The 23,736-nt window shown below is 40.7% G+C and overlaps 1 protein-coding gene across 2 annotated transcripts; it reads right to left on the bottom strand.

Annotated features, from left to right (window-relative positions):
• Positions 1–835: 835 nt before the first annotated feature.
• Positions 836–18,468, bottom strand: nedd1 (NEDD1 gamma-tubulin ring complex targeting factor). 2 transcript variants are annotated; one of them, XM_083973105.1, is made up of 16 exons: positions 18,333–18,468; positions 16,466–16,611; positions 15,486–15,580; positions 15,267–15,383; positions 14,554–14,694; positions 13,466–13,695; positions 10,911–11,112; positions 10,109–10,235; positions 9,840–9,944; positions 8,478–8,528; positions 8,300–8,389; positions 6,807–6,964; positions 5,885–6,095; positions 4,939–5,080; positions 3,933–3,999; positions 836–1,175 (listed from the first exon to the last, which is right to left on the bottom strand). In XM_083973105.1, exons 2-16 carry the CDS (start codon positions 16,599–16,601, stop codon positions 1,071–1,073), a joined length of 1,977 nt encoding a protein of 658 aa, XP_083829231.1. In that variant the 5' UTR covers positions 16,602–16,611; positions 18,333–18,468; the 3' UTR covers positions 836–1,070. The 2 variants fall into 2 exon arrangements, with proteins under 2 accessions (XP_083829231.1, XP_083829232.1); XM_083973106.1 differs by having other exon boundaries at positions 9,840–9,941.
• Positions 18,469–23,736: the final 5,268 nt, after the last annotated feature.

The raw sequence follows: 23,736 nt of genomic DNA, 5'->3' as shown, positions 1-23,736 counted from the left end.
GAGGTATTTATTTTTATCAGCCTTTATTGGCTTCTACCTCTCCTGCACAATGTTTAATTTTACTATTTTCATTGTTTATGCAGGTTATATAATGTGCAAATAAAAAACTAAACTAAACCGTGATGAGTTAAAAAGGGTTGAAACTTTAAAAAAGTGTATACATCTTCCTTTTTCGAACTTGTGTTGACTAACCCTAACCCTATTTGATGATACTTTTATGTTTTTTATTTGTTTTTTTTATTTTAGACATGTTCAAAATAAAACTAATTCATACCTGTGTTGTATATAATATTTAATCATATTAATATTTCACCACTGTGAACTTTGACCTGCTCGACTGTTCAGACTAAATGTTTGAATGGCCACTGATTTTCTTTTCATCATTGAAAACTTGGACAGTGGAAGCTGAATTTAACGGACATGTAGGTGTTTGTTAGTATTTTTTTCCCTTTAATTTTATTTCTCCTTTTTGCTGCAGCTTGAATCACTCTGCACTTTATGAACTCTGATGTTTTTACTGTTTGTTCTTTAAAATTTTGTACAATTATTCTATGTGGTGTTGTTTTGCACACTGCTTTCTAGCCAGGTCACTCTTGTAAAAGAGGTTTTTAAATCTCAATGAGTTTTACCTGGTTAAATAAAGGATAAATAAATAAAAATAAAAAGTTTCATACAAAGGAAAAGAACAGATTTACTTCCTGACTCAGTGAAACTCTGACTAGAACAGGAAACAACGTGTGTTTAACTTCATCACAGCCTCGTTTAACCTGTGATGGTTTACTTAGTCAGATATTATTATGGGATTGAGAGTTGTTTTAATATTTTTATTCTTCATACAAACAGACTGAACATGCTCCTCGTCTTTACACACTTTATATATCTGGATTAAATTACAAAGATTCAAACAAACGTTCATCATCAGTTCAACTTTCTGTCTCCAGCTACAAACACGTCACTCTGTCGATGCTGCGTCGCCGGCGGCAACAGGAGGCACGGCTGGGGTTTCGGTCGGAGGAGGGAGACTCCGCCCCTCGGCTGTGATTGGCAGAAGGAGCTCGGCTGGTCCCAGGTCAGTAGTTGGTCTTGAGCCGGCGGTTTTCCTCCCTCAGCTTCTCGATCTCCTCCACCAGAGACTCGTTCACCGAGTATCTCTCTATCAGGCCGTGGATCTCGTTCTGCAGCACAAACACACACACAGGTCAGACAGTAGAGGTTATTATGGGCTGGAAGGAGAGTGAGGAACCGTCATGTGGTCCAATGTGACCACAGAGTCCAGACCTGAGCCCACTGACAGTCTCTGAAACATTAAAGGGACAACCAGGAGTTTCTATTTGGTTATAAAAAAGTCTTATATTAATGTGGATGAATCTCCGTTACCACTTGTTAATGGTCCATTTTAGATAAATCTATGGTTTTGTCTCTATGGTTATTTTGTTATTATTAGTGGTGGTGGAAATGCTGGGCGAGCCGACCAGCGTTTCTTTACTTTCGGTTTCGTGGCGAGTCATGAGAATAACGCCGCCGAATCTCCGTTTATGGTGGGAACTACGACGGTATGTGATCGTCTTCCAACCTCTGACTTTAATTCTTGATGAATGAAAACATGAGTCTGTCTTGCGCCGGTCAAAGAATTTCACGGTGCGGAGGCTCATAAATGTAGTGTGGAAACACTTCGCTTTTACAAAACTCCTCGTTGTCCCTTTAATGTCCCCGACCCTGACATCATAAAATAACAGATTTCTACTGGCTTTTGTTATTTACATTAAAGTTAAGTTTTGTTCCTTCTGTTATAAACTGTTTAATTTAGTTTTGATCCATCTGTCTGGTCCTTCTAAGTCTAAAATAGTCAGTCAAGTAAGTTTCATCTGACAAAATGTACTTTCTAAGTTAGAAGTGTATATACCCAAACATGTATACACTCTTCAAAAGTAAAAAAAACTAAACAGAGACAGGAATAAAAAAGTTATTTTCCTTCTACACACTCTAATATTTCAGTGGACCGCCTGTAGCTTTGATTACCGCATGCATTCACTGTGGCATCGTTTCATTGAGCTTCTGCAACGTCACAACATTTATTTCCATCCAGTTGCAGTTGCAGGACAATTACAGTGTATTTGCACACTAAGGAGGGAATAACAAAGAATACTTTATAATACAGCCCGCTATCTTGTAGTTACTGGGTAACTCCAGGACAACTAGAGTGTAGTTGCAGGACAATTACAGTGTACTTGCACACTAAGGAGGGAATAACAAAGAATACTACACTCTAGTTGTCCTGGAGTTACCCTGTACCTTCTACTACAGCTGTAACTACTGTCTAAGTAGAACCAGTAAGTTAGAACACAGTTTGTTTCACGAGATAACATCATCTGAAAGTACAGTAATACAAAGACAAAACTAACTGAAGTGTTAAAGGTGTTCAGAAATGGCCGTTTGTCCTGTTTGTCGCCTCCTCCTACGAGTTTACCCGAGTAAAGAAAACAAATTTGATTGGTCGTTATCGAGCGGGCGGGATATTCAAAGCTTGGGGCGAGACCGAGCTCCGTGTGTGTGTGTGTGTGTCTCGGATGTTTGAATGACGGATGACGGATCCAATATCAGTGGCTGATGAATCGTGTGCAGGCTGATGTATAATCCGTGTTCCTGCATTATCCAATGAGAAAAAAAACTACCACACTTTCATCCCGGATTTACTGGAAAATAGAATTTATCACAAAGTTTGGGCTCCATCGTCTGATAGATGAGTGATTACTCTAATGTTAAGACCCACAGTGGAATCAAATTCAATTTTCTTTTCTGTACAGCTTTAAAAAAAAAAAAAAACATATATAGGCCGCACTTGAATAATAAGCTGCAGGTTTTCATGTTGTAACATGAGATATTTCCACAGAAAGACAGTAGGGATGTGACAGTCTGTTCTGGTTACGCTCCTCTCCTCCATGTGCATCTGTTTACAACGAAGCCGGAGAAACATCAATAAATGGAGCGGTGGAAAACGTTACATAACATATACGATGTTACGCTGTGTGTTTGTGTCGTCTTAACCGTCATAAACAAAAGATTAGGGGTTACGGAGTGCGTTTGTGTTGCGGTGCAGAGACGAGAGCTGGGACACCGGGGCGGGAAGAAAGTAGCGGCTTATAATCTGAGAAGTACGGTATATATTTATGTATAATCCTTTTTGTTTTTGTTTAATTAATCCCCTTCATCTGTCTATCTTTAATTTTGAGATGCATCAGTTAATACAACTTAAATGACCTTTTTATGTAAACGTGTACGTGTAAATGTGTACGGTGTCTGTATTAACTCACTAGTATCTTTCAATGCAGGTCTCTATCGTACACGCTCAACAGACTGGCTCACACTGCAGCTTCCCTCTGTTAACACCAGCTTCTCTTACTGTTGCACCTACAACCTGCAACACTCTGCAGAATCATCTGAAACTTACCTCACTTTTATCAATGGGACAATTTAAAGCCATAACTACGTCTTATTTTACCTCTAACTGCTCGTGCTTTTAACTATGTTTCAGTTTACCCTATAGTCACCTTAAATTCTGGTATTCTGTTATGTTTTTGTGTGTTTCAAATGTCTTGTCTTCTGTCCTTGTGTGTTTTGTGTTTCATCTGGGCTATATTGTAAATGAGGTTACTCCTCAATATATCTCAGAGTTTAAATAAAGGTTATGATATTGTCTGTTATGTTTTATGTTCAAAATGAGGAAAATCAATTTAAAATGTTGAAAAAAAAAGAAAAAAAAAGCCTGTCTTTTTGGACAAGCTGTGTATCAAACTAAAATGCTCAGTCGACGTAAATAAAAACAGGACGAGTTTGACTAAATATGATCCAACACTAAGGAGGACGTGTGACGCAGGACGGAGACTAAATATAAAAGCATCTGCAGACATCACGGGGTTAAAACGAGGTCGTACCAGCTGGATGTAGAACTGTCGGACCATCTCCACCTGCAGGTTGACGATGTCTCTGTGACACGTGTCTCTGAGGAGGAAACACAACGACACCACAGTCAAAAGGGACAAACTTCTTCCTCTTCTAAACACAAAGACGTCTGAACGTTTAGTTTCTTTCTTTAAACATTAAGATGTTCATGAATTCACTGTTTTATTATTCTGCCCTACAAAGGCAAAGTGCCGTATCTGTAAAAATGTCAAACTGAGTAAAATGAGAAAAACAGCTTTTAGTGTTTTTCATCGTCAGGTTTAAGCATCAAATGATGAATAACTACCAAGTCTATAATGGATTAGATAAAGGTGGACTGAATTAAATGTAGTTTGTAGTTTGTCTTTCTTATAACCCTAACCCTACAGATACTACACTTGGAGTTGTTTTTTTTTTTTTTTGCTTTAAATTTTTTTTTTTATTGGCAACCAGGAAGTCAAAAATAATGAATCACAATCAAATTAATCATAATTTACCAATACATTTTTTCAATTTATATAGATTAAAAAGTGTGAAAAAAAGAAAAACAAACAAACAAAAACAAAACACAACACAATGGAAAACATCAGACTAAACAAGCATAAAACTAACACAAAAAGTACTTTGAGCACTACTTTGAGTTGGTTTTAGCTACAGATACTGCACGTTGCCTTGGTTTCACAGTGCTTTTTTGGATGGACAGCAAAATAAAAAGCCCAATAACTCCAATATCAAATTCTACCAGATTGAAGAGAATATGCCTTTACACTTTTGATTGGTCAAAAAAAATGCAGATACTGCACTTTGCCTTTGTAGGGCAGAGTTATTAAAACAGAAACACTTCATGTTCATGTGTTATTTTATAAAACGCTCTGTAAAAGGTAAAACTAACTAAATGAAGTGTGAGTGTGTGTGTTGTGGTTGAGACCTGAACTCCTCCAGCGTGTCGTGGATCACTAACTAAATGAGGTGTGAGTGTGTGTTGTGTTGTGTTGAGACCTGAACTCCTCCAGCGTGTCGTGGATCATGTTCTGGATGAAGTGGATCTGCAGCGAGGTGAGAGGAGCCGCTCCGCTCTGACCCAGAACCTCCACGATGTTCTGGGACAGAGACGAGGACACGGCGGCCGACAGAGAAGCTCCTGCAGGGACGGACCAGACAAAACCGACAGGAATGTTGAGCAGTGTTTTTCAACCTTTTTTGAGCCACGGCACATTTTGTTCATTAAAAAAATCCCGCGGCACACCACTAACCAAAAATGTTACAAAATGACACAATGCAGCCTAATACAGTAAATATAATACAAATATTGTCTCTTACAGTGTAGTTAGTTTGTTCTGACTCAGTAATGGACATTGCTAAGGCCTGGTCATTGTGCAGGCTTCTGCCACTACACCCATTGACATAAAATAGTCCTATTTTATTAGCCAACTCTGCCAGACAGTCACTATTGCAGACACAGATGCTCAACAAAGCCAAATTATTTTAGGAGCTAAATGATATTTGTTTGGACACAAACTGTTAACTGATAACAAGAACTTGGATTCTGATTTGACTCGCTCTTTTTATTTTATTTTATTTTTTTAGCTATGTCAATCAACTCAGGGAGCTTGTCAACACGTGCACACTTCCACTCGTGCCTTCAGCCATGTTTCACAGCAAAGTGTTACATGAGGGGACTTACACTTATGCTGTGCACTCCCTGTGATAGGAAGTCAGAACAAACTCTGAAACTCTGAAAAAGTGCAACCTGCAACGCATGCTTCACCCTGTAAGGACGGTGCCCCGCATATGTGTATATATATATATATATTAAATTAAATTAAATTAAAATAGAGAAAAGAAAAAGAAAAAATCATAAATCAGAGTAAAACTGTTTTTCTTTTCCCTGGCAGCAGCCATGTTTGTTTCTGAACGGTGGGTTTTCTATGGCGACGGGCCTGACCTGCGGCGGTGGTGGGCGGAGCTCCGGCGGCGAGCGGGGAGTCGTAGCTGAGCTGAGCCTGGACGCCGTTGGGCCGCCGCAGCCCGGGCTCGGGCGTGAAGAAGGGCGGCGCCGCCGGCTGCTGGCTGTGATTGGTCGGCTGCTGCTGGGAGCAGGAAGTGGGCGTGGTCTGCCCCTCCCCCTCCAGACTGGAGCTGCTCGACTTCTCCGCCTGCGGCCACGAAGAAGAACGGTTACCACGGTGACAAGAAGAAGCTTAAACTGAGATGCTACAGGTGAATAGAGTAAAAATTTAAACTAACAGATATCACTATTTGAAATCTGAACAATGGATGAAGCTGCTTTGTTTTATCTTGTTGACATATTAGAGTCTTTAGTTTTTCCAGAGGAGGATTGTGGATATCTCTTTTTATCACTCTGTAAATGAGAAAATACTGTCACCAGCCCTTTAAAACATCTAATGTCTCCATGTTTTTAGTAATAAAATGTTGTATAAATGAGGCTGTGAATGATATATCAACAATCCCCTCTGTAAAAACCTTCAGAATATAGAAAGGGATCAAAGTGGAAGGTTTGGTGTCTGGAAGTGCTGCTGAAGTGGAGATTTCTAGAGAGGAGTCTGAGTCTGAAAAACTCTTTCTGAGGAAACTGTACTTTAGAGACTTGGACTGTAAAACTACACAGATTGTTAATGTCAATCCTACTTTTACGATTTGTTGCTATGATACAAAGGAAATGACATCATTGTTGAGGAGAGAGAAAGAGCTTTACAACGACACCTGACATGACACGGCTCAGACTAACTCCTGGTGAGTTTAGGAGAAATCTAATAAATAAAAACCTTAAAGTGGATTTTCTACCGTTTCTTTCCTCTGGTCTGAAAGGAGACGTGATAAAGAAGAAGAAAAACATCCCATAATACCTTCCTGGGGTCACATGACTCGGCGGCAGCAGCAGCTGTGATTGGCTCCTCCTCCTTGATGGGGGGCGGAGTCTGGAAGATGGACAGCGGGCTGTAGCAGCGAGCGGCCGACGCCACGAGGGGGGTTTTACGATGAGAGCCGGTTCCTGAGGGGCAGTCTGACACACAGATACACACACACAGACACAGACAGATACACACAGAGTCACACACACAGTCATTCACACTGCAAAAACTCTAAATCTTACCAAGAATATTTGTCTTATTTCTAGTCAAATAGAAAGACTTTCAGATTTTCACTTGAAATAAGTTGAAAAATCTAAGTTTTTCTTTCTTATTACAAGCACAAAAAACTTGCTTTTACTGGCAGATTTTTCTACTTATTTCAAGTGAAAATTAGTTTGAAACAAGTAAAAATGATCTAAAAACAAGTTAATTTTTAGGTGATGAGTCTTATTTAAAGTGGAAAGAGATTAGTTTTGACTAGAAATGAGACAAATATTCTCCTAGTCCTTCCTTCTTTCCCTTTCTTCCTTCCTTTTTTCTTTCCTTCCTTCCCTCTTTCCTTCCTTCCTTCCCTTCGTCCTCCCTTGCTCTTTCCTCCCATCTTTCTCTTGGCCTTCCTTCTTTCCCTTCGTCCTTCTTTCTTTTCTCCCTTCCTTCCCTCTTTCTTTCCTTCCTTCCTTCCTTCCCTTCATCCTCCCTTGCTCTTTCCTCCCATCTTTCTCTTGGCCTTCCTTCTTTCCCTTCGTCCTTCTTTCTTTTCTCCCTTCCTTCCCTCTTTCTTTCCTTCCTTCCTTCCTTCCTTCCTTCCCTTCATCCTCCCTTGCTCTTTCCTCCCATCTTTCTCTTGGCCTTCCTTCTTTCCCTTCGTCCTTCTTTCTTTTCTCCCTTCCTTCCCTCTTTCTTTCCTTCCTTCCTTCCTTCCCTTCGTCCTCCCTTGCTCTTTCCTCCCATCTTTCTCTTGGCCTTCCTTCTTTCCCTTCGTCCTTCTTTCTTTTCTCCCTTCCTTCCCTCTTTCTTTCCTTCCTTCCTTCCTTCCCTTCATCCTCCCTTGCTCTTTCCTTCCTTCTTTCCCTTCGTCCTTCCTTCCTTCCTGAGGGTCTAAGGACAGAGGATGTTGTTATGATGCCATGTGAAGCCCTTTGAGACAAACTGTTGGTAAAAAACGGGCTATATAAATAAATTTGCCTTGCCTTGCCTTCTTTCCCTTCATCCTTCCTTCTTTCTTTCCTTCCCTCCCTTTGTCCTTCCTTCCTTCCTTCCTTGACCCAGGAGGACAACAGGAGGGTTAAACCACACCTACAACAGTTCTCTGTCACTGTCTATCTGTCCTTCATCAGAGAAGACAACAGGTCCAACACTGGAAACACTCAGCAACTCAATGTCCATGGTTTTCTCGCTACGATTGGGACAGAAATCCTCGGTGTGGTGTGAAACAATCAAACTGAGCTCTGGCAGCTGCTGTCATGAAGTCATTTAAACCTTCTCACCCTCTCTGACGGGGGAGAAGATGTCCAGACTGGCGCGTCCCACCACCTGCTGCCCCTCCCCCTGCCGCGACAGCATCTCCAGGCTGGTTACTATGGAAACACAGAGCTCAGGTTAGTCGGGAAGCTGCAGCGTCGTTCATCGGTATCGGTCGGTCGGTCGGTCAGTTAGACGTCGTACCGTGAGTTCGTCCAAACGGCGTCTCAGCGTTCGTCCCCGGCGTCCTGGAGTCTGAGACAGACGGACAGAGGTCAGAGGACAGAGGTCAGGTCACGATGCATTCAGGTGCTCACAGACGTCAGGACGCTTCTGATTGGCCCATATTTTACATTTCATGCTTTTAAAGCAGAAGTGAGTGATATATTTGTGTTAATATAAGTCTTAAATAGTTATATCTTCCGACAGCAATCACTTCTATAGAGTGTTTGGTCTGAAACACGGGTCTCTCAGTCACTCTGCTCTGCTCTGAGCCCAGGAGAAAACTTTCCTTGTATCCTACAACCTTTATCCAATGAGGAGAGAGAACGGCATGCAGGGCTGTGTGTGCAGCCAAGGAACGCCGTGAATGTGGTGACGTAGCGACGAGGACTGTTATGGTGCGTTCAAGGAAACTCGTATTTTTCCGACCTGTGAAGTGGTACCAGTTCGATCTGGTACGAGTTCACCGGTCGGAAGTTACGAGTGGCCGTTATAGTGACTTTCACAGGTAAAACAGGTCGGAAAAACACGAGTGGGTTGCCTGGAACGCTACAAAGTCGTAAGTTGTGACTTGAAGCTGTAATTTACGATTTCAAAAGCCTGCCTGGAACGCAGCATTAGCGAAAACGACCGGATCGCTTACTTCTGCTTTAATCAGCTGTAATGTTTTAATTCACCAATCAATGACGTGTTAATAGTTTTCTTTCTCTATTTAGATAATATTTTGTACATAACAGGTCACATCTTTGGGTTTTTATACATCTTTGTAAATGCTTTATATTTTTATACCTTACTTCTTTATGTATCCTGTTCTTCTAAGTGGGATCAATAAAAAGTCTGATGTCATGTTGACACTTTTTGCAGATGGTTTGTGTTTTATCTCATTTACTCAGAACAAGTTCCAGGTCTTACTATTCTTGTTTGATTTCTATTTTTGTAGCTAAAACTAAGATTAAAAAAACTTTATTGTCCATCACATAGTGACATAAACGCCACAAAGACATAAAACACACATTTAAACCAATGAGAATGTTTGAGGCAGCGTTACTGCCCTTTATATAGAATATTTACCTGTTAGAGTAAAGTCATTGGTAACTCTTTAATTTATAGGCTGTTAATTACGTCATAATGTCTAGAAATATCGGTCAATGACATGTAATCTTTAGTCTTAATGAAAAACATGACGTTTCTGTGAGATTCTCCATTATTTCTGGTTATTTCTTGACATTACGACGTATTTAATGGGCTGTTAACGATAATGATCGGTGATCTGTTTATTTAAACTCTCTAATCATTAAGTCAGTATAAACCCGGTCAGGACTGGTCGTCCCGGTGACCTCTGACCTTCTCGTGCCGGTGAGAAGACGTCCAGACTGTTGCGGCCCACGACCTCCGACCCCTGACGACCTTCGGCCTCTCTGGACGTCGGCTCGGCCGTGGCGCCTCCTGCTGGACACACACACACACACACACACACACACACACACACACACACACACACACACACACACACACACACACACACACACACACAGGTCAGAGGTCAGAGGTCAGCTGGTGTCAGCAGCAGCTTCTAACCTCAGTGATGTCATCGTGATGTCATCGTCACTCACCTGTTCCCATGACCTGGCGCTGGGGGGCGGAGCCTGAGGCGGCGGTGGCGTCTGATTGGCTGCTGGACACTTTGGAGGAGGAGGAAGAACGCTTGGTGCTGGAGATCTTAGACCCCAGTTTACTGGACTGGAGGGGGGAGGGGGGGGATTATAGATCAGTTACACATTTATATCTGAACATTATTATAACGTCATTAAACTATAATTTCATTTTCATTCGTTCACCATCGCGTCTCACTGCAAAAACAACAACAATCTGAACGCTGGATGTGACGGTTTTACCAACATTTTACAGACTGGATCTTTAAACCTCCATCAGGAGGATAATACACTGCAAAAACTCAAAATCTTACCAAGAATATTTGTCTAATCTCTAGTCAAAACTAATCTCTTTCTACTTAAAATAAGACTCATCACATTAAAAGCAGCTTGTTTTTAGACACTTTTTACTTCTTTCAAGCTGATTTTCACTTGAAATAAGTAGAAAAATCTGATAGTGGAGCAAGTTTTTCTTTCTTATTACAAGCACAAAAATCCTGCAGATTTTTCTAGTGAGAGTAAAAATTTGTTTGAAACAAATGAAAATGATCTAAAAACAAGTTCATTTTTAGGTGATGAGTCTTATTTTAAGTGGAAAGAGATTAGTTTTGACTAGAAATGAGACAAATATTCTTGGTAAGATTTAGAGTTTTTGCAGTGTATTATCCTCCTGATGGAGGTTTAAAGGTCCAGTCTGTAAAATGTTGGTAAAACGGTCACATCCAGCGTTCAGTTTGTTGTTGTGGGTGTGGTCTGTGGTCACCTTGCTCCGGCCGGCGTTGCTCTGGTAACGCAGGCAGCTGACCGAGGTCCTGTGGGCGGCGGTGGTCCGGGTCGGAGCGCCGGAGTTCCTCAGGTCGTAGTGGAAGATCTTCCCCTGCGTGGAGCCGACCACCAGTCCGGTGCCGTCCGGCGTGAAGTCCACCGCCGTCAGCGGAGCGTCGGCCCGGATCGACCGCAGCACGCTGAGGGAGAGAGGGACAAGGCCATGAAGGTCCACCTCAAAAACTGGCTTAAAACAAACCAAGTCTGTAATCATGACTAGGCGGGACCTTCGTGGAGCGCCACACATGCGCCGTGCTCGGTGTCCGTCCGCCTTAAGGCCTTTGCACACTGAGTCCGTTTTATTCGTCCGAAATTGCCGCACGTCAAAAAATAAATTCGACCTCATGTTGTGTCAATCATGTTTACACACCGAGTCCAAAACTTTCGTCCGTCATAAAAGTTTTCGGAACAGGTTCGATTTAATGCGTTTTTCGCATCCGTGAAAAGTCTTTTTGACCAATCACATCAGCGTTTCGAGGCTGGGGAGAGAGAGGGAGGGGGAGGGGGATCACCGCTGAGTGTCTTGTGTCTGTGTGTGTGTGCGTGCGTGCGTGCGCCAGCCGCTGTTCAGGATCATGGAAATTGTCCGTCTTCTGTTTAGTGTGTGAGCTAATAATCAATATCTATCCAACTGGACCACTGACATCCTATAATAAACAGTTGAAGTGATCATGATAGATCTGCTGCTCATTAACAAGCAGCAGATCCCCTCGCTACTGCCTCCTCTCAGGATGGACACTTTTTCTCTTTCATTTCTCTACAAGTGAGAGAACCACAAAGTGCATCATTGCGTGACGATTTTTGCCTCCCTCTCCGAAATTTGGAACACAAAATAAAAAAAACGGACTCAGTGTGCAAAGGCCTTTACTCTATACTTCTGGCTGTCATGATTTTTGTTTTGTTGTGCAGTGCGCGCCTACATATACGTATGTATGCATTCACTGCATTTATCTTATTTTTCTATATTGCAATTTATCTCTGTATGTGTGTGAATGGTACTTATATAACTGCTGCTACTGTCTCCAATGTCTTGGTGCATCACATTCTGGATCCATCCATTTAGACTTGCACTTGCACTTGCACTTTAGAAACTGGCCCTTTATACCAGGCACTTTACAGATCACATGCACTTTATGTCTAGGTATGAATGTGTATATGATTGTGAACCACTGTATAATTCTTGTGTATTTCTGTCTGTTTGTGTGTTACCTGCCAAGGGACTACGGATGCAAATTAGCAAGTTGCTAACTCTGACGCATTTACACTTGTGCACACGTACGAATGTTCATTAATGTGTATTGTCCCTTTTAAATTTTTTTAATTTTTTTAAAAGACATCACAGTGACATCACAGCGACCGGGGAGAAGAGAGAGAGAGGAAGAGGAGGCGAGAGTGAGGAAGAGGAGGCGAGAGAGGAAGAGAGAGTGAGGAAGAGGAGGGAGAGAGAGGAAGAGATAGTGAAGAAAGAGGAAGAGAGAGAGTGAGGAAAAGGGAGGAAGAGGAGGAAGAGAGAGAGGGAAAGAAAGACAGAGAGGAGGGAGAAGGAGGAAGAGGAGAGACAAAGAGAGGAGAAGCGCTCCTCACATCCTGCTGAGGTAGTGAGGAAGAGGAGGAAGAGTAGAGGTAAAGAAGAGCGGTCCTCACATCCTGCTGGCCGTGTCGTAGCAGAAGAGGAGGAAGAGGAGGGAAAGAGAGGAAGAGGAGGAAGAGGAGGGAAAGAGAGGAAGAGGAGGAAGAGGAGGAAGAGGAGGAAAAGGAGGTATATAAGGTATATATCCTTACATCCTGCTGGCCGTGTCGTAGCAGAAGAGGAGGAAGAGAAAGAGAGAAAGAGGAAGAAAAGGAGGAAGAGTAGAGGTAAAGAAGAGGTAAAGTCCTTACATCCTGCTGGCTGTGTCGTAGCAGAAGAGGAGGAAGAGGAGGAAGAGGAGAAGAGGAGGTATATATCCTTACATCCTACTAGCGGTGTCGTAGCAGAAGAGAGGGAAGAGGAGGGAAAGAGAGGAGGAAGAGGTAGAGGTGAAGTCCTTACATCCTACTGGCCGTGTCGTAGCAGAAGAGGAGGAAGAGGAGGAAGAGAAAGAGGAGGAAGAAGAGGTAGAGAAAGAGGTAAAGAGCGATACTTACATCCTACTAGCGGTGTCGTAGCAGAAGAGAGGGAAGAGGAGGGAAAGAGAGGAGGAAGAGGTAGAGGTGAAGTCCTTACATCCTACTGGCCGTGTCGTAGCAGAAGAGGAGGAAGAGGAGGAAGAGAAAGAGGAGGAAGAAGAGGTAGAGAAAGAGGTAAAGAGCGATACGTACATCCTACTAGCGGTGTCGTAGCAGAAGAGGAGGAAGAGAAAGAGGAGAAGAGGAGAAGAGGAGGAAGAGAAGGAGGTAAAGAAGAGGTATATATATGGCTGCTTACATCCTACTAGCGGTGTCGTAGCAGAAGAGGAAGAAGAGAGGGAAGAGGAGGGAAAGAGAGAAAGAGAAAGAGGTATATATACGTACATCCTACTAGCGGTGTCGTAGCAGACGATCTTCTTGTCCAGCCCGACGCTGACGACCAGCAGTTCGCTGGCGGGGGAAAAGGCCACGCCGCTGCCCGGAGCCTTGTGGGCGCCGTCGAACACGTGCAGCTCCTTCTGCGTGTTCGAGTCCCACAGCGCCACCGTGCCGCTGTCCGACACCACGCCTAGCAACGAGCGCCGTAGCAACGACAGACGCAGGTCGTGCACCGGCTGCAGAAACAAGAGAAACACAACAGTCAGTCCCACGGTCCCTGAACGCACCGTTTAGAAAAACAGCTTCATCTACAGTTATTGATCCAGTATTGATCTGTATCAGAACACTGTTGGGTAGAAATGTTTAAAATGTGAATAATTAACATTTTAAATATTATTAAATATTATATATTTCTACCAACAGCACTCGAACACATCGTTTAGAAAAACAAGATGAGAAACATTTAAAACTTTTCTGACGACGGCTTCAGCTTCTGATCATCTTCAATTATTGGTCCAGTATTGATCTTTATCAGAACGCTGTTGGGTAGAAATGTTTAAAATGTAAATAATTAACGTTTTAAATATGATTAAATATTATATATTTCTACCGACAGCACACTATAAACTCTTCCTGAGTTAAAATGTTCTTGCTGTGGTGTTTAGGAATAAATATGAACATGTTTTCTTTGAGTTATTATTATTATTCAAGGTCTGAAAAGACTTGGTATTTCTGTTATTTAGACTAGTTTAGTCATTAGCCAATAAAAGCTCTAAATGGCAATATTTTTATTTCAATTTTGGGAGAAATGTTGTCAGTAGTTGATAGAATAAATTTTACTCAAACACATACCTATAAACAGTAAAACCAGAGAAACTGATCATTTTGGGAGTGGTCTCTTCATTTTTTTCCAGAGCTGTATATACTCTCCCTACCACCCATAATATATATAATATATATTTATAAGGGTTTTTCCTTTGAGCAATCAGGCATCAAGCTCATTCACAAATCAACTTAAAAATCTAAATTTCAGAAATCTGACTCTGTGATGGAGCTGAGCTAGAGGTAGTGCTGATGCTGTGGTGTTGTCTGACCTGGTTGGCTCCGTGTCCGAAGGCTCTGCTGGACACGTTGGTGGTCAGACTGTGGAGCACCAGGTCTCCGCTGCTCGAGCCCGACGCCACGCAGCTGTCGGTGGCGTTGAAGGACACGCACGTCACCTCCTCCTTATGGTCCTGAGGGACAGACACACAGAGGCAGAGAGAGAGTGGACATTAGGGCTGGGACGATACGCTTTTCTCCTGATTCGATTCTTCTACGATTTTTTGGACGCAGATTCGATTTAAATTGCGATTCTACGATATTGCCAATTTTCTGGATTTTTTGTCTTTAACAGCAGTGAAACAGTTGAATGATTACGATTGTCTACAGAGTATTCCAGGAACCATATCTCCCCCCAGAAATACAAATCACATGTAAGTCAGTTTTTAAGATTTATTCAGCAGCAATATATATGTTTACTCTCTTTTCAAGAGCCTGGACTGCATCAAAGAGGCAAAAATAAAAGAGTATAGAAGAACAGGCTTCTGAAACCTTTCTGACAGAATGAGATATAGACGGAGGTAAACTGCTGCTTTTTAACATTTATCTGCACACAAACACTGTAGGAGAATAGAAATTAACATTAAATACTCCATTATAAAGTGAACTTAAACCCTTTTCAAAACCTGGACTCTCTATATGTAAAAAAGGCGAATGCACATTGCACAATATTAAAAAATCTAAAACTTTAAAAAATGAGTCTCACCTTGAGGGAGCGGTGAAGCCTCTTGGTCTTCAGGTCCCAGATGTGGACGCCGTGGTCCAGACCGCCGCTCGCCAGGAACTGAGAGGACGAGCTGAGACACACACGGGTCTGTTGTTTCTACACACACACACACACACACACACACACACAACAGAGTTAGTTACCTGCTGGTGCGTTCAGGCGAGCGCAGAGAAAACAACGCTCGTCACAATCACTCACCCCCTCCCCCAGCTCCACCACGGCAGCAGGACTGGACTTGAGACTGGACACGACCAGTTTGTCTCCGCTGCTGCTGGACGTGACCAGGTAGTGGTCTGACGCCGTCGTTAAGCTGCTTAACTACAACAACAGCTGGACATGTCTATTCATTCATAAAGGTCCTAAAGGAGGAAAACATTCCTGCTCAGCTCCAGGAATATTTTAGATTTTTAAAAAAAAGTTCATTGTCAAAGGTTACAAAGGTCTGAAACACTGTTTAATTTTCTGTTCTGGCACAGATACCTCACCACCACTTCAAGCTGTAACCATTTACATCAGTGACACTTTTAACGTAACAGTTTTAGTTTGTGATAAAGACTATAGACCACTATGATACAACACAATTCATAATAGGCTGGATAATAAATCAAAGGCAAAGTTTATAAAAAAAAACAAACAAACATTGCTCCACTCTCAAAAAACAAAAACAACAATCTTCTTTTCTTTTTTATGCACCGGTTCATCTTTGGTTTTTAATTAAATGAATAAATTCACACACTTTTACAATGTTTTTTAGGACTCAAACTCTTGGACAGCTAATTCAGAAAAAATACCTTCAAAATTTAAGACTTTGTAAAGTTGTGAAAATAATTTTTTATACTTTTTAAAGGTCCCAAAATTGATTGATCACCTTTTAATACTTTTCAAGACCCTGCGGATACCCTGTATTTATTTATATTTATTGCATTTGCATTTCTACTTGTAGGTTATCAGGTTATTGGGAGTTATAGCTTAGCTTCATTTTATACTCAGGTCTGCAATTCTCTAGATAGAGCTGTTATCTTTCTTATTTTTTTATTATTGATGCAGTGAATGACATGTGAATGCTGTTGCTGTTAACTACCATAATTCCCTGTGTGTGAATGATTATTAAAGTATCTAACTAACTAACGTATTAAAGGTAGATGCTGCTGTGATCAGAGCGGTGAGGATGAGGATACTGTTGGAGCTCCAGCAGGCCTGGGCGACCGGGTGGCTGCTGCTGTGGGGGTTGAACTGCTCCAGCGGCGCCATGGAAACCGCATCCCAGATCTTCACACAGTCTCCTGTGGACACCAGGCGGGTCGCGTCCTCCATGGCAACACACCTGCACACACACACACACATTAACACAGGATTTAATCTTTTCTCTGACTCAACTGGTGATATGTGACAGAAACCAGAGATAATGAGAAAACATTTAAAAGACAAACAACTTCCTGTGATAGAAACCAGCTCGTTAATCAACAACAGAGAAAAGTTCTGATCGGACTTCACTTGTATTTTATTTAATAAAACATGAATATGAAGCAAAACTAGTAGTAACACATTTAGTTCTTCTCTGTTACAGATGTTTTATTACTGTGAATACCTGTAACTGAAAAAAGCTTTCTTTAAGTTAAGATTTGTAACATTTCTGGATCTGTCAATTTGTACCTTTAATTTAATTAATTTAATTTTTTTTCTCATTATATAAACTGCTTTTATTATTATTATTTTTATTAATTCAGTATCTTTCATTTTTTTCTATGTCAATTTGTCTTTCTTTTCTATTTTTTATGTCATGAATTTCTGTATTATCTTCTTACATTGAAGACCACCGCTGTTGTTTTTACATAGGGGAGGTATTTATTTTTATCAGCCTTTTTTGTCTTCTACCTCTCCTGCACAATGTTTAATTTGACTATTTTCATTGTTTATGCAGGTTATATAATGTGCAAATAAAAAAACTAAAACTAAACTAAACCTATCTGTCTATCTGTCACTGTTGTACTGAGCTGTGATAAACACACAGTTAATCAATAATTCATCAATCAGAGCTTCATATTAACGTAGTAACACGTTGTTTTTGTGGTATAATCACATTAAATTCACTTTGACGAGGGCCAGAGAAGTCGAGACAACATTTAAAACTTTTGTAAAATGAGGTTTGAGACAGTTTAAGTCTTTTAAAGTTGGTTTTATTTCAGATTTTAGATGAGAGAAGTGTTTTAAACAGCTCTTCTGTCAACTCTCTTACGTCAAACAGACAAGAGAAGTGATTAAACACAGGCTCTGATGGAGCTTTACACTGTTATGTCACTTTATATTTTATTTAGTAAAACATAAATATGTTAACACATTTAGTTCTTCTCTGTCACAGTTACAGACACAGATGTTTTTAATGGTAAATTCACATTAAATTCACTTTGATGATCCTCTTCGCTGCCTCCTGGAGACTCGACACAACATTTAAAACTTGTGTAAACTGATGTTTGAGACAGTTTAAGTCTTTTAAAGTTGGTTTTATTTTAGATAAGGCCTTCGTGTTTCAGATTAAAGTGTTTTAAACAGCTCCTCTGTCAGACAACAACTCTCTAACGTCAAACAGACAAGAGAAGAGAAGGGATTAAACACAGGCTCTGATGGAGTTTTACACTGTTATGTTACTTTATATTTTATTTAGTAAAACATAAATATGAAGCAAATCTAGTAACACATTTAGTTCTTCTCTGTGACAGTTACAGACACAGATGTTTTATGGTAAAATCACATTTAATTCACTTTGATGATCCTCTTCGCTGCCTCCACGACACGAAACTTGTGTTTAAACTGATGTTGGAGACAGTTTGAGTCTTTTAAAGTTGGTTTTATTATGAACTAACCCTTCATGTTTCATATTACAGTGGATAAACAGTTTTAAACTTCACATCGGAACCAAATACAGACAGTTAGAGAGTCTGGGCTAGGAGCTAAATGCTAACAGCTAACAGCTTTAAAAGTTACCGAACAGGACACAGAAACAGTCGTTAACCGACAGAAAGTCCCGGTGACCGGTAGATAACTCACCTCGGGTTCAGTCTCCTCCTCTAGGAACCGTGTTATAATAGAAACTCACTCTGAGTTATTCACTAAACTAAAGTTAGTTTGTTGTTGACGCGGTTTTGTTTTGGACCCGCCTGCAGCTGAGAAACCGCCACTACGGAGCCCGAGGAGGGACAAGCACGACGAGGCGAAGCGATTCAAACTAACTTTATTGATCCGCAGCGAAAATTTAGACTAGTTTTTTTTTTTTTTTTTTTTACAAAGTCCTAGTAACTTACATAACACGTCACTAACATATATTTAAAACTTTTCTAAAATGTATGTTTTGTTTTACATCTAACAAAATAAACGAAAAAGCGATGTTTTAATTTAAACTGAAAGGGAACAAAAAACACACAAATAGCCTACACACAATAAAGAGCGCACACAATACAAGGCAAACTGTATATTATTTTATTTTTTTATTCTTTACATACAGTATATAGGCTCGTATATATGGCTTATTTTGATTTCACCCAGACCTCTTCACATTTCCCCATTCAAATAAGAGCATGCAACATAAATGAAGTTTGACTCCAATATTTTTCTAATAAATCATACGCTAAGAAATGTGAAATATTACATCGTTAAACAATATGAATAACCAAATATAACACAAATTTGCTGCAACAAGGAGCAGTCAGATAAAATCAATCAAAAAATCAAAAAACTTTATTCATCCCCAAGGGGCAATTAAAAAGCACGCTGAGCAGTTCAGGTAAAAAACAAACAACTTCTTGGGCCTGTTTCAAAGTGAGGAACACAGCTGATGCTCCAGAAGGAAGTCACCCCAAAGATAGCATATTTATGGTAAAAAAAAAAAAAGAAAGAAAAAAAAGAAAGAAAAAAAAAAAGAAAAAAAATATGAGTGGACTTTCACATTGCATTTCAGACTTTTTTTTCTCCAAGCTGGAATATAACTTCACCATATAATATTTTGCTACTCTTTGGCTGCTATAGTGTGAGGGGCTAATCTCATGTTTGTAATAGATGGTGTGTTCTGATTTATTGAAGTTGGGTCTTCTCTGGATGATCACTAGTAGTGATAATATCATAAAGATGGGATTAATCTAGTAGTAGTAGTAGTAGTAGTAGTAGTAGTGGGCTAGTAGTAGTGTATTTTGTCCCCGTAGGAAAATTGCATTGCAGCAGATCACACAGTGTACTTTAATATAAAATTGCCCAAGAAAAAGCAGATCTGTGGTTCCTATCATTGTATAAAACTGGTCTAGTGGGGAGCTGTGGTTTTTAGGCCTGGACTGGACCAGCCTTTCAAGGCCCCGTTTCCTCTGCTTCACCATGAGCCTCTTTCAGGCCACACTTTACTGTTCCACCACTTCTGCCCTATTCTCATCTCTATCTTGATGTAGGCTACTGTCAGATGTTAATAGCCTATGTGAATTGCTTGATGCTGCAGCAGGACTTCAGGTGTGAGATTTCTCTCTTGAGCGTGAGAGAGTGAGATTGAGGCTGAATTCCTGACTGTCACAGCCAATGCGTGAGAGTTGGCAACCCTGATAATCATTGGCGTTGTTTACAATCCTGAAGCCCGGCCTGACATGTCTCCAGGATAGCAGTAGGTAAGAATGAATCATTCTGGTTCCCTAAAACCAGACAAACGAGACACACCTCCTCTCTTTTTGCAAATCCTTATTGCCAAGAGGTATTAGGGAGCTGTAATGCAACTCTTGTGCTCTTGTGTAGGCTACACTGTCATGTGACTACAGCAGTTCTCATGGCAGGAGTCTGTAATGTTAACAAACTGTAAAGTGACAGTAGGAAGCTGTTATGTTGTAGATCCAAGAGAAAGGCAGTAACAAGAGTAACACAATAAGTCACTAGCCTAGTCCAAATAGATATATCTGTACACATTAAAGTAGGACTATATACATATCATTTATTTTTATTACCAGCATTTTACTAAAGAGCCTAAGTTATGAAGGTATTTTAGAGCAAACCCTGTACCAGTGGATTTTGTAGTTTTGTTAATGAGGTCACACAGCTCCATGAATTGTGCAGCCAGACCATAGAGCAGAAGCTCTGCAGGTTTCATTTCTGTTCCCTGCAAAGACAATGTGCCAGCATCCTACTGGATTATAACTGGATCCTAGATCACATTTACTTTGCAGTGAACAAACTGTGTGTTTACGTTGTGTCCATGGCGTCCATGTGTCGTCTTACACTGAGGAGAGAAACATGTTCATTTAAAGCAGAAACTCCTGGTTCAGTTGTTCACATTCAGTCAGGAACAGGAAGATGACAGAGAAGATCATGAGCTGGTCTCTTACCTAGTGGGATCGGTGCCAGGTTCACCTGTGCTGCTTCTCCTGGAGCTTTGTTTTAGTAGAACATTCATTCATCTGTGAAAACTTTATTTCCAGGTCTATGACAAAAACAAAATGAAACACAGATAAATGTTCACAAACATCATGATTTGACCAAATCATCCATTAAACCATCATAACATTTACTTTTACTGCACACAGATCTTACCTTGTCGACGTTTTCTCTTCTTCACACAGTTAACTATCTTGGCAATTATCAGAAACAAAACAATCGGCCCAGCTACAGAGCCGAACACAACCCATGCCCAGTTGAAACACTCAGAATCCCTTTCAGCAGTTCCTGGTTTTATCAGCTTACTTCCTGATCCACATCTGTAAGGACAGAGAGATTGTACAGCAGAATATACAGAAACTATTAACTGATTGTGTTTCCTTTTCCTTTTTTTGCCGTGGGGGGTGGTGTGAGAGGCTGGGAAGGTTTTTTTTAAACGAATTCTGAGCTGAATAAGATACCTACTCCCTGCCTTCAACGTGTTTTGTCTTTTTTTTCCCTCTTCGAAACTAAATGTATATCCCCATCTCTAAAAACTCTCAATAAAAAGAGATTTGAAAAAACAAAAAAACAATTTCACTGCACTGTGAGAAACCGTGTGTCTGTAAGTGTCACTTACTGTGTGTGTTGTCGACAAGATGTAAATGTCCCATCAGAAAACGTTCCCTCTGTGCAGTCAGAGCACTCAGTGTCTCTGAAGGCTGTTCCTACAAACACAAATAACACACACATTGAAACCAGTTAATAATGTATCATGACAGGGTCAGTGTGTTTATAGGCTATTACATGTCATGTTGAATAAGACTGCAAATTAGCTGAAGCTAGACGTCTTGTATGCATCGCATTTTTCATTCTTTGTGGCAATGTTGTATGTATCGTCCCTGTTAAATAAACATTAAAATAAATAAAATAAGTCCTGCCTGATCTTCACTTAGCTCATTGAAAACAAAACTCTACAGATCTATATGTAGCCTACAGTTGTTGGACCACTTGTGTCAATTTCTTTAAAGATGCATGAGACACTTTTACACTTCATTGTTTCAATTTACACTGAATAGCATTTCTGACACAGACTTCTGTTTACAGTTTTTCATACATCTTTACCATTTTGTCGCTACTGTAGCCTACTGTATACACCTCCAGGACACAAACACCAACCGTTTTCTATGATGTGTTGTCCTGGATGACAAGTTGTGTGTTTCTTTGCTGTCCGACAGCTGGTGTCTGCACAGTAGTATCCTTCCACTGGTTCACAAACTGCATCAGATGTTGTTGTACATGAAGTCTTCACCTTCAGACCAGGACCTGTCAACACAGAGACTCCAGTGAAGGGGTCATCTAGGTTGGACCAACCCTATAAATGTAGGTGATTGGACAGGATTTGATTTGGAAAATGCACATTTACCTGAACACTTTGTGCAGGAGAAACATTGTGTCCGTTCAGTTGGACGATCCATGAAGGTTCCTTCAGTGCAGGGCAGACAGGAGGTTTCTGTAGAGCTTGTGCAGTCTGATTTAACTTCATGACCTGTTGAGAAAAAAACAACAATTTCTATTAACACAGTGAAATATTGAGCATTAAATCATTTAAAGTGATTTTCACAGTTTGATTCTTATTGCTGACATCAGTTAAAGCAGATATCAGCTTCACGGCCGTTTCGGCTAATGCTGCGTTCAAGGCAGGCTTTTGAAACCGTAAGTTACAGCTTCAAGTCACAACTACGACTTGGTAGCGTTCCAGGTAACCCGTGGCTCGTGTTTTTACCATCCTGTTGTCTGTGAAAGTTCCCTATAACGGCCACTCGTAACTTCCGACCCGTGAACTCGTACCAGATCGAACTGGTATGACTTCACAGGAAGGAAAAACACAAAGTACGAGTTTCTTTGAACGCACCATGAGTTAGCAGCCCCCGCCCTTGTCAGGCATCAATTGGTCCTCGTGCTACGTCACCACATTCACGCGCATCCCTTGGCTGCACACACAGCCCTTCATGCCGTTCTCTCTCCTCATTGGATAACACTTGTATCCCACAAGGAAAATTTTCTCCTCGGGTTACAGCAGAGCAGAGTGACGGAGAGACTCGTGTTTAGGCTGAAATACTTCATGTAAGTGATTGCTGACGGAAAATAGGACTATTTAGGACTTATATTAACAAAAACATTCCACTGATATCTGCTTTAAAGCGTGTTGTAACAAAAAACAGTGAGATGAGACTTTTCACTGATTCCACACATGACAAGTGGTTGTTAATAAGCATCATCTGATCAACAGTGAAATGGCCCTTTATCAGTCAGCTGGATCTTACCAGGGGGACATAGAGGACAGCATTGATCAACTATCTTATACTCTGTTGGAGGACATGTAGGTGTAGTCCCTCTGATGACTTCTATAAATATCTGTGAAGAATGAGACAAAGTGATTGAGTGTTAGTGAAGACTGGTTGACATGTTGACATTTAAAGAACTGAAGACGAGTGACGACCAAGATGAAGAGTAGAATGGAAAGTGGAGGCAGAGACACTGATGGAGGAGAGAGAGAAGAACAATAAATGTAAAAACTTTGAAAATTCCCACTAAACCAACTATAGCATGGCAACTTTCACCAAAATGTCGTCCGAAAGAAAGTTTTGTACGATTAAACTCAGTCAAATGATAGAGTCCATCACTTGTTATTTTTAAACTATAAAATTTATTAAACCTTTCTTGTCCAACAATTTTGTGAGGTACAAAAATCGTTCATACATAATAAATACAAACATGGTTTAACATGATTTAACATTGTACAATGCAATACAAAAGCTTGATAAACATATGATAAAAAATATAAAATAATCCCAGTTTAGATAGGCAGAGCATGTGGTTAACATGTATGTCCATTACAAATGAAGCGTGGACTCATGTTCAAAAACCTGTTCAGGAGAGACACACCCCCAGTGTTTTCCAGGATCCTGAAATGATTAAATACAAGTGACTGAGTCAGAAAAGTCTACACAGTGAACACAAATTTACTACAATAAACAACTTTACCAACAAGGAAGTAACAGCTGCCAAA

The sequence above is a fragment of the Trachurus trachurus genome (assembly GCF_905171665.1).
Source record: "Trachurus trachurus genome assembly, chromosome: 6".
Classification (NCBI taxonomy): Eukaryota; Metazoa; Chordata; class Actinopteri; order Carangiformes; family Carangidae; genus Trachurus; species Trachurus trachurus.
This window is presented reverse-complemented; position numbering and strand designations above follow the sequence as displayed.